At 33.2% G+C, this 11,158-nt stretch overlaps 1 protein-coding gene across 1 annotated transcript in view; it reads right to left on the reverse strand.

Annotated features, from left to right (window-relative positions):
• Positions 1 to 1,757: 1,757 nt before the first annotated feature.
• The window catches only part of LOC111629257 (collagen type IV alpha-3-binding protein-like), a 44,402-nt gene continuing 35,001 nt past the window's right edge, over positions 1,758 to 11,158 (reverse strand). The window contains exons 2-12 of the mRNA XM_023373140.1: positions 8,992 to 9,108; positions 4,479 to 4,725; positions 4,337 to 4,408; positions 4,078 to 4,256; positions 3,902 to 4,003; positions 3,647 to 3,733; positions 3,337 to 3,579; positions 3,206 to 3,269; positions 2,931 to 3,133; positions 2,734 to 2,860; positions 1,758 to 2,661 (exon numbers count right to left, since the gene is read on the reverse strand). Coding sequence (XP_023228908.1) covers positions 2,534 to 2,661; positions 2,734 to 2,860; positions 2,931 to 3,133; positions 3,206 to 3,269; positions 3,337 to 3,579; positions 3,647 to 3,733; positions 3,902 to 4,003; positions 4,078 to 4,256; positions 4,337 to 4,408; positions 4,479 to 4,725; positions 8,992 to 9,108 — 1,569 coding nt within the window. The 3' untranslated portion in view covers positions 1,758 to 2,533. The remainder of the gene's footprint in view (positions 2,662 to 2,733; positions 2,861 to 2,930; positions 3,134 to 3,205; positions 3,270 to 3,336; positions 3,580 to 3,646; positions 3,734 to 3,901; positions 4,004 to 4,077; positions 4,257 to 4,336; positions 4,409 to 4,478; positions 4,726 to 8,991; positions 9,109 to 11,158) is intronic.

Here is an 11,158-nt window from a genome sequence, read left to right on the forward strand (position 1 = left end):
CAATATAAGGCATCTGTCAATACTAATTAGTTAAATTAGTATTGACAGATGCCTCATATTTTGCACAAATGCTTAAAAATTAGTTTACAAAGATCAACTGTCATTGTTTAGTAGCCTTGGGTATCTACTCAGAAACAAAACTTTGCATGTACATTCTGTTGCAACAGAGAATCTCTTCTTCCTCTTTCCATATAAATCCATGATTGGCAATTGAATTTTGTATCTCTATAGAGGGCTAAGGCCCAAAAGAACTGCCTTTTTCTTGTGCTACAATAATGCAAGATTGTCATAAGAAAAAAAACAGACTTGAGGTTATTTGAAATCCTCTACAGCCCAGATTTATGGTCTTTAATTTTGGGAATGACCAGGTCAAAGTCAATGCTCTGACGATTCAGACTTTGTCTTGCAAATGGTACCGGATATAGGAAAACTTTTATGTAAAAAATACACTTTGACATTTGATCTAAGACCATCCGTGATCAAAATAAATTATTTTATTTTTCAACATTTAATGTGTCCAATTTTAAAACACAGAGTATCTTTTGGCAAACCAATTTTATAAAAATAGAAACCTTATCAATCACAATCTAGCTCAATTTGAATCAGCACAATTTTAACTCCTGATATACAAGGTCTGTTCAAAAAGTATCGGACCTTATTTTTTTCCGCGTAAACCAATGATGCGAGAGACGCCTCCTTCGGTGGAGTTGTGGAGGGGACAGTCATGCACAGCCCTGAATTTTTTCCCGCCTGCAGAAAGCGTCAGTCGTTGGCAATCGGCGTATGAGTGAGGTCATGTAGTGCGCTCTCGTCGGATTTCACTAAGCTGGAAAATGACTGAACAACGTGAGCAGCGATATTACATCAAATTTTGCCAAAAACCTTGGCGATACCCGAGTGTAAACCATTCGCAAGATTCAGCAGGCTTTCGGGGACGATCCTCGAGGCCAAAAAAAGCACGGCAGGTCCGCAGCAATATCAAAGGTCATGTTGACAGTTTTTTCGACTCTCGTGGGGTGGTGTGTCGTGAGTACGCACCACAAGGCCAAACCATCCCAAAGGAGTACTACCAGGAGGTCCTTCGTCGTCTTTCCGATACAGTGCGACGCAAACGATGGGATCTGTGGTCGAACAAAACTTGGCAGCTCCATCGTGATAACGCATCCGCCCATTCTGCGCATCTGATTCGGGCTTTCGTCGCCAAACACAATACTCCTGTGGTTCGTCACGCTCCGTACTCTCTCCACATGGCTCCGTGTGACCTTTGGCTATTTCTCAAGCTGAAAATGGCGCTAAAAGGAACCCAAATTTAGTCGAGAGAAGACATCGTGCGAAATGCGACGGACCGGCTGATAACCATTCCAAAAGATGCGTTCCAGCAGTGTTTCCAGCAATGGCAGGAACGCTGGGAGAAGTGTATACATTACCAAGGAGACTACTTTGAAGGGGATTAGGGTTTTGTACCTCAAAGTCAATAAATTTATTTTTGCCGACCAAAGGTCCGATACTTTTTGAACAGACCTTGTACAACCAATTATTGTTATTCTGAGGTTAAACAGTCTTCCTAGTGTTTCTTATCAAATTGTAAAACATTATTCAAATGATATTACAAAGAATTTATTACAAAAATTTTGATGTCTATATTTAGCACAAAAAATAAAATTTCACTTGAACACCTTATTTAAATTTTCACCATTTAATATTTTAAGATCTCAAACAAAAACAAAAAAATAAAAAATTCATTAATACATTCATTCCAAAACCTGTAAAATTTTTATTCTGCATACAAACTGATATTTTTATACATTATCTCAACATTTTTTCTTCTTTGATCAAAACAGATTGAAGTAACATGACCAACTTTGTAAGAACAACAAGGGGCATGTCAAAATGGCTAACGTGACAATATTTTTTATTATTTTTTAGTATCGTTGCAGTTAAGAAACAGTTAATAAAGACCTACTGGTAATCAAAAACACAGATTGTTTTTATATATTTACAAATTCTACCTTGCATAAAAGAAACCAATGACGAAAATCAGATATTTAGAAAATCATCACTATTGGCGAAGCCACGTGTTCTAACTCAAATTTGAGGAAAATTTTACAAAAAAAAATTCTCAGTTTTGATAAAATTCAGCTACTTTATGATTTATTCAAAAATTACAGAATGATTCTGTACAAAAGAATATGATATTTTTTTCTTGTTTTTTACTCTGTTCAAAAAATATTTACATCGGTTCTGCGATGCTTCGCACGATAATAGAAGTCGAATATCTTTAGCCGATAAAACTTTTGTTTGTTTGGTGTTTAAAGCGTATTTAATATATGTATTTGTACTTGAATATTTTTCATATATAATTTCGGGATTACAGTATCAAAATGTCCACATCACAGCATCTGACTGAAATAGTATGCTTATATATATATATACATGTATAATATATATATAAACAATATTTATACACATCCGTATGTGTGATTAGCAGTGTTACAACTCTACTAATCGTTTGTTTATGTTATGGGATGCTTGGTCAGAACATGATGGCCTTATTTTCTGTCATGTCTTTGACGTACTGTGTGAAACGTTTAAGGAACTTTGGATATTCACGTTTGTAGACGGCACGCAAGACCGACGACGGAGCCCAGCCTCCAGGATTAACTACAATTGTAAAAATTTGGTTAGATATGTATCATTAATTAACAACACAATCTATTTTATGACAACACTTACTAATAGAACAGTAAGTAATTTTGCAATTCAAATTTTCACGAGTGATCTTGCTATCTTCTGTGGGCGGATCGACGTAAGTTTGACAAACGAGGCACACGGTGAGTTTCACGCGGACGCATTTTCCGACCTGTAAACGGAATGCAAACGGGGATTGAGAGACAGATGATAGACCCTTAACTTTCAAGAATTACACTTACGGGAATAGGTGGAACGTCTGCCGAATTGTTGCACACGATCCATATGTCGTGAGCGTCTTGATCTTCCGAATTTGGTACCCGACGTACGTGAGACCAAAACAGTGCATCCCTCTGTGTTGCAGGCCAAACTCTTTTATGTACTTGATGGAATATCAAGGTGTCGGAATCAATTTCTTCAACGACTTTCATGGTCTCTAATGTGGCTAGGGATAAAAGAGAGAGTATTATTTTCTCTATAGAACCGTATAGTCGTTACTTAAAAATAAAATACATACTTTCCCAATCAAAACGGACATCTGGGCTGAAAAAATAATGACACATTTCATGGCCGGTCACACCCTGTAATAAAAATTGTGTTGATTAAGTTCAAACCACAACCAAACTAATTTTTCTGCCTAATGCATACCTGAACAGTGTGTACTGCTTTCAAAGGATCACAGACTACCCCACCTACTTCCACTTCTCTTTTGTACATTCTCATCTCTCCATCTTCAGCAAAAAGTTGCCATCCTCCCTCTCCAACACCCATTTTGGCATACTTTAACTGTTCCATTGTTATCTGTTCAATTTCTGGCCATAACTGATGCTGTGTTGCAGGAATAGTTGGTGAAACAGGTACAGAGTCTATAATTTTATTTCTTAACTTTCTCTGTAATATGATCATCATTTTACTTCTTGTTAGTTATAAAAAATTATAAAATTAATGAAGTCTGAACCTTTTCCTCCTCTTGTTCTTCTTTATCTAGAGCAGCATCAATTGCATCAAAAAATTCTTCTTCATTGAGTATACTGTGTGGACCCTCCTAAAAAATAAAATTATGTTGAACCATAATTTTTAATAACATTTTTTTAATTAATTTATATTTTTATTATTTTTTAATTTAATTTTATTATTTTTAATCAATTAATAATAATAATAATAATAATGTAAATTCTTAAAATTCAAAATCAAGTAGTTCATTCTTACACACCTCATAATCAGGACCACCCAAGACTATAGGTGGTTTTTGTGCTTTTGCTTCTGCAAGAAGTTGTTGATAATGCTCTTCTAACTTTTTTCGCTTCTCAACTTCCTACATCAATGAAAAAACTTATTTCAATTGTAGAAACTAACTGTTGCAAGTATGATTTAATATATTATAATAACTCTTTCAAGTCTTCTTTTCCAGTTTTCTTCTCTTTGAGTCATCAAATCAATGCAATGGGATAGTGTTGTAAGCATTCCAGCTGTCGTTGCTTTGAAAGTGATGGCTTCACCTTTGAAGTCGATGGCATGGGCTCCGTGCTGAATTTGTAAGCGTTTAGTAATTGTTGGTGAATGGCCACCTAATGAAGTATATTCAATAAATTATGTAAAAGATATCTCAAATGAATATATGCAGACAAAAAATATGATCTGAAAGTACCTTTATCATCATAAATTAATGTCGAATCTCTCGATGTACCGAATTCATCTATCTCTTCATCAGTATCTTCCACTATATTTAGTTAAATTTTAAAGTATGTACGAAAAATTTTTCAAATTATAGTTATATAAACAATACTCACTGCGTGCATCATCATCTTTTCCATTAACAGCATTAACAGCCTCTGCACAGGTGTCAAAATAACTCTGTAATGTATCTATCCGACGACAAAGAATGCTCTGATATGTCTCCATCTGTGCCAACTTTTCTCGCAACCCTCTTGCTTTTTTGAAAGAAGTGAAACTAGTGGCCGAGAGACTAGTGGAATTCACCGAGAGAGCTGAGCCATGTCTCTGGAGACTATTCTCACTTCCGTAAGCAGAATCCATCTATTTCAAAACAATTTGATTAACTATGTAGTACAGAAGTAGTGAAACTGTACTTGTATAAAAATAATACACTTAACAATTTCGAGGATTGTTTCATAATTTAATGAAAACAAATCCACAGTGGCTTAAATTAGAATGACAGAAAGTTTGAAGTGAAGTACTGAAGTAAACAAAACTTTTCAAATTAAGACTGTGCTAATAATTATAGAATTATAAATACAGTCATTTGTCATCTTAAGAAAACTTAAATAGTTCATAAATCATCTTCAAAATATTGCATAACTGGCTACAAACTACACTGTGTAAGGCAATGAAAAATCATCATAATATCTTTCCAAGAAATCACAATGCTGAAACAACCAAACAGAACAATAAATGGCAATTCTGGAGCATGACAAAGCTCAGCAGGGAAAACAGCAAGATCCCCAGGTCAGAAACAATCAAAAACCTTGTTTGTATATTGGCATGTGGAATGTGTGTACAATGCTAAAGCAGGAAAACTAGAAACTATTAAAAGAGAAGTAAAGTTACAGTGCCTAAGTTTGTTCAAAACCCACTGGTCAAAAGAAGAAGTTGAAATCAGATTTCGGGATGTAATACTTCAGGGAGTGCCAATGGTCAAGGAGAAGTAGCATTGCTGCTAGACAAATGGGGAAAAACAGCACTTATGAATGCAAGAATTGTGATTCATCATTTACTGACACAATTAAAAATGCTGCCTGTCAATACTATAATTATACAAGTATACTTGCTATATCGGGATTTGATGACAGGAAGTTGAAGAAATTTATACCCAATTGGGAGATCTCTTAATAAGGTACACAAGACCAAAAGACAATGAATTATGGACTGTATTCTTGGATAAACAAAAACATGAGCATGCTCTGTATGAAAGACTTGCTTGAACTTCCACTTCATGTTTCTGGTTATTTGTAATTAAGAGGCACACAAGTGAATGAATGATGCCTGGAAATTATTTTAATTCATAGGAAATTGTAACAAATTTAAAGTATCAAGAAAAACAAATAAAGATTTGGAATTTCCCATCCATTAGATGAATACATCAAAAATAACATTTTTAAACTGTTACCACATGTTGATTTTGAGATATTTGGATTTATCTCATACAAATTATGTACTGTATAACTACTTAAAATAAGATTTGAAAATTTTGTATGCTTTAAAAAAGGTTTATTAATTGGTCAATAATGCAAGTTAATCAATGGCAAGTTATTTTTTTAACTGTATTCCTTTGTAGCCGTTTAATTATAGTTTTAGTACAATATACCTAATTGGCTTAATCGTACTGTTGTATCTTTTAGTCTTGAAATATCATTACAGCTGTAGGTTCACTGATTCCAAATTGGAAACTTAGAACTTTATTAACTCTCCTGCCACAAGGTGGACTATCAGGACACGTCACAAGGCTGTGTCATATACGACTTTTATATATTTTTTTAATATATGACACAGTCAAAAAATCTGTTTTTCCCGATAAATCAGGTTCATTTGGTTTAAATAAATAAATACACGTTAAAGTAAATATGTATACAGTTATACCCAAAAATAAATTTTTTTGTAAATAGTCTGAACTTCTAATTGGAAGAAAAATATATATCCTGAGTTCACCATGTAAAAAAAATTCTAATGCTTATACAATACAGTAATACCCCGACTTACGCGAACCCGGAGTTACGCGATTTTCAAATCTCGTCGATTCGTCTTTTGTTTGAGCACCACGCAACTCTTGATTACTCATTCCCTCCACACTATTGTTCAGCTTACATGTTCGGACATGTTGCGTGGAATCAACATATAGCTACAATTTATTTTGTGTTATTTATTTCTGTGTTTGTTATATCTACGGAGACTCGAGAGACTCTACTATGTCATCCAAACGAAGTAAAACTGATTCTTCTGCATCAGACAAGAAGAGAAAAACTTTATCTTTGGAATGTAAAGTTAACATTATTGAAGACTTTGATACAAAAATGAAAATTTGTGAATTGGCAAAGAAGTTTGATCTACCGGAATCGACGGTCAGAACAATTATAAAAGATAAAGAAAAAATTCACAAAGCTGTAAAAAAATGCTCAATCTTTAAATTCAAGCATCATTCGTAAACATCACGGTATTATCACTGAGATGGAAACAATGTTAAAATTATGGTGTGATAATCAAGTAAATGTGAAAAATTGTATAATAATATAATTTGTTATAGGCTACACATGTATTATCTATTTTATTAAACATTTTTTTCTAAATTATTGTTTTCTTTAGTCTTCAGCCCCAATTAAAAATTATTTGTATGTATTTATAAGCGAAATTATACCCCGACTTACGCAGTTATCACTTGGTCCCACCTATCGCGTAAGTTCGGGGTATTACTGTATTTACAAAACTTACAAAATTACAATTACAATTTTTTTAATTAGTAACACATATTTTATTTTTTAAGAACAAATGTTTTTATTTTTCTTTCATATTTCGAAACCGTGTTGTATCTTTATATTAGTTTTCAAAACCACAATGCAGCGTAATAATCAACACTTGGCATAACTCATTCATTTATTTCAGTTTTTGCTGAAACTGAAATAAATGAATGAGTTATGCCAAGTGTCGATTATTACGCTGCATTGCAGTTTTGAAAACTAATATGTTTTTATTTTTATTTATTTAATCATATGCATGACAGACAAATCACTTTTTTGTGTTCACCACAAATACTTTTCTTGCACTAGGTGCATAGGTGATTCCCTCTTTGATTCTTTTTCCATCCACAAAAGGAACATTTTCATGGCCTTGCCGATGTGGATGGATTTAGTGATGGTGCATCTTCGGACATTTCTATTCCTAGGATGTTGCACATTTCTTCTATCAATGTTTTACTAATGTGGTGATATGTCATCCTTTCCTTCATGTGTGGTGCAACCAGTGAAAAAGAAAGTTTCTTCAAAAACTCAGCCCAACAGGTGTCGCTTCTATGTTCTTGTGGCATATTTAGCTTGTAGATTGCATAGGCATCATTTATTGCTGCTGCATCTAAAATGCCATATTAGTATTGCATAGGCCAGCAATTTGTCATTCTTTTGACAGATTTTGCATGACATAACTTATCAAAAACATCCACGCCCCCTTTAGTCACATTATAGAATTCAACTACGGTAGGTTTTTGGGTGATTTGGTCAATTTCGCCTGTATAATGCATGGATGATATGAGGACTACAGTTTTATTTTTCTTCAGACAAAAAGAAACAAGCATCTTCAGATCATCATACAGAAATTTTGAAGAATTCTTATTACGACCATTGGGATTTACCGTAACAATTTTTGATGAATTTCTTCGTCTGTAGCAAACCATTGATATTCTGCTATAGTAATCTGCCAAACAACGGTAGATAATCAAGAAATAGCTCTTTTGGCTTTTCCTACATGATGAAAAAAGATAACATACATCACAAGGAGGTGTTGTATTCGACACCGGAGCAGAGTGCACTCTAATAGTACCTAAATTATGAGAAAAATTGAAGGTTGACGACTTATTTTTCCATGCTGATGTCTTGAGAACTACTGCCTGATAGGGTAATTTATGGTCACAGCCCCCAACACTAGTGTTATTTCCCGTGCAAACAAAAAAAACAAGATGTGTCAGATCCGACACTGCCTTGTGGTAGGAGGGTTAACAAAATTTCTTTCAGTTTCATCAAGGTCAGCATAAACTGATATTTTCTCAGTTGAAATTTACCTATAATTATTCAAGTTGTATTAATAAACTAATAGTTTGGTAAACACTTCCTTATTTGGTAATCCACTATAAAATGATAAGAGAGAATGGCATTGTAAATGAATAGATTCATAAGTGTAGACATTGTGAAACACCATAAACATTAAAATAAAACATTCTCCAAATGTACATTTATTACTGTTTTCATTTGCTGAAAAAGTGCATAAAGTTAAGTGCATAAGTGTTATTGTTATATTTGTTTCCAGTTTTTCTACATGTGCTTTTTAAATACATTAACTTTCAGAGCAGCATTTTCAATGATATAGGGTACACAGTACATTCACAAGCTAACCTTTTTTCAGGTTTAGACCTGTCAAAAATTGGATGTGTGCTAGATTCAACACATTATAATTGAGAAAATATAGTAATTTTTATGCAAGTTAAAACACAGACAATATTTAACCTTTTACAATAAATTTAAAACCTTTATTTCAAAAGAAACAGTTTAAAAATAAAAAAATAAAAGCTTTAAGTTCTTTTACCTTATGTGCTTCCAAAATTTCGACCCATCTATTCCTTTCATCTGGGTTCTCGGCTCGAAGGTACCAAACACAGTCATTGACAGAAACATCAAATCTGCATTCATCACATTCATGAGGCTGCAAAAGATAAATATTATACATTTACATAAATTAATTAATAATAAATAAAACATTGACTTATCAGCATATTCGCTCCTCTTACTAAGTCATATTCTAAACATCTGATCATAACAGATTCGTAAGAACAGTAAAAATATCCTTGTTTAAATTACTTAACTGGACGTCCATATAAAGAAGGTTCCAGGCATTGTTTTAGTTTCCACAATTAAAAATATAATAAGTACACTAGACTTGGAGTGCACTAGATACTAATTGTATAATACTTAATATATGGATTCACATGCAAACTGTCTTTCAATGAATATTTTAATGCCAAAACACTTTATGCATGATTCTATATTTAAAAATATAAATTTGGAGCTGCAATAAACAACAGGCACTGGAGAAGCAAATACCTTACAACACTTCAGCAATAATGTTTTCAATCTGGTTTAATGGATCTTCAGTTGCTCAAAATAGAGTATATTCTAATATATTATTTTTTTTTATATACAAAATTTAGTTTAAAAATTTTTGACAGAATAAAAAATGTCACATTTAACTGCACAACTACAAGAAAAATCTGTAAAACTACCAAAAACTGGATGTAAATATTCAAGAAATCTTGAGTGAATGGTGATTCACCCAAGATTTCTCGGATATTTGCATTTGTCTAAAACTCAAACCAGGTACACAAATATGATCAGTTATTGAGAAGTGCACAGCCCTCATTTTTTTAATAGAAAAATAATTCATGATAATCAACAAAGTGACATAACATGCCTTCACTGTAAACAATGCCTTAAAATTATTAGAGTCACACAAAATGTTTTCTTAGTCAATTAAGAGTATATGATGGTGATGAATTTCCATGCATTTTGTGTGTCCATCAAACTTCCATCTTGCTTCTGAGAACTTAGGGACAACATCAAGTCAACACACAAGAAACACCATCACATATTGGAACTCATATAAAAACAAGGTCTAAGTGTGCCATGGTCAGTCCTATCAGAGATTTTATGTTAACTTATCCTGCAGCATTTAGAAAAACAGTACTACCAGCTTTCCAGCACCAAATTGTTGTGTATGCTAGGTAAGTAGATGAAATCTTCACATTGAGGCAAACCAAACCCAATGTGCAACAAAAATACATTTAAACCAAAAATATCTGATTTTAGTGTGTTTATTTTGAAGTATCACACCCAGTTTTTTGAGTAGTGACATACTAACATGCAACACTTTCTCCAAAAAATTAATAATCTGTACAGACTGAAACTACAATTAGAATAAGAAAGCCATACAGAAATCCATACCAGAATATATCAGAAATCTATTTATCCTGTTTTCATTTCACACATTTCAATTGATCCTTTCAAATAAAGTTATTTGTCTTCAGATCATTAATAAGAAGGGCATTCACACATTACATAAATATGCATGACACCTTAAAGGAACTTAATTGTCACTCCAACATGGATATTGTAACAAATTGATAAACAATATCATTAATACTTTTGAAACATGCAAGGAGAACCACATAAGATAGAAAAGAGAGTAACATTGAAGTATTTCCTGATTTCTGTAAGATATACAGTGGAACCCCGGTTAATTAACGTCCTGGTTAACGACCAAATCGGTTAACAAACTTTTATTTTGCAAAAATTTTGTCTCGGATAACGAACATAACAGTATTTTGTGTCAAATTTTAGTTGGTGTTAGGCATGCGCGAGTTAAGCATTGCTTTTCCAAGTGTTTGTGCTATACTTCTTTTTTCAGTTTTGTGATTTATATATTTAATCAATATGGCATTCAAGAAAGAAAAAAGTCATAGTGGCAACAGAAAACGACAACGCAATATAAATGACAACGCGCTATCGCATTTGAGAAAAATTTTGATTAAAAGAGTAAGACAATCAACTTTAGATCAATTTCTTGTTCCTTACGGAAAGAGTTTGTTAAGTTATGGCAATGCAACACTTGGGCGATCTGCCTAGGGGGAATGCCTTCTGGGAGGTGTTTTTAAGGGAAACTGGCCCCTATTTAGGCGTTACAGACGTGGAGAAAACCC

This window comes from Centruroides sculpturatus, unplaced genomic scaffold, assembly GCF_000671375.1.
Source record: "Centruroides sculpturatus isolate CEXI.00-Female unplaced genomic scaffold, Cexi_2.0 scaffold514, whole genome shotgun sequence".
NCBI lineage: Eukaryota > Metazoa > Arthropoda > Arachnida > Scorpiones > Buthidae > Centruroides > Centruroides sculpturatus.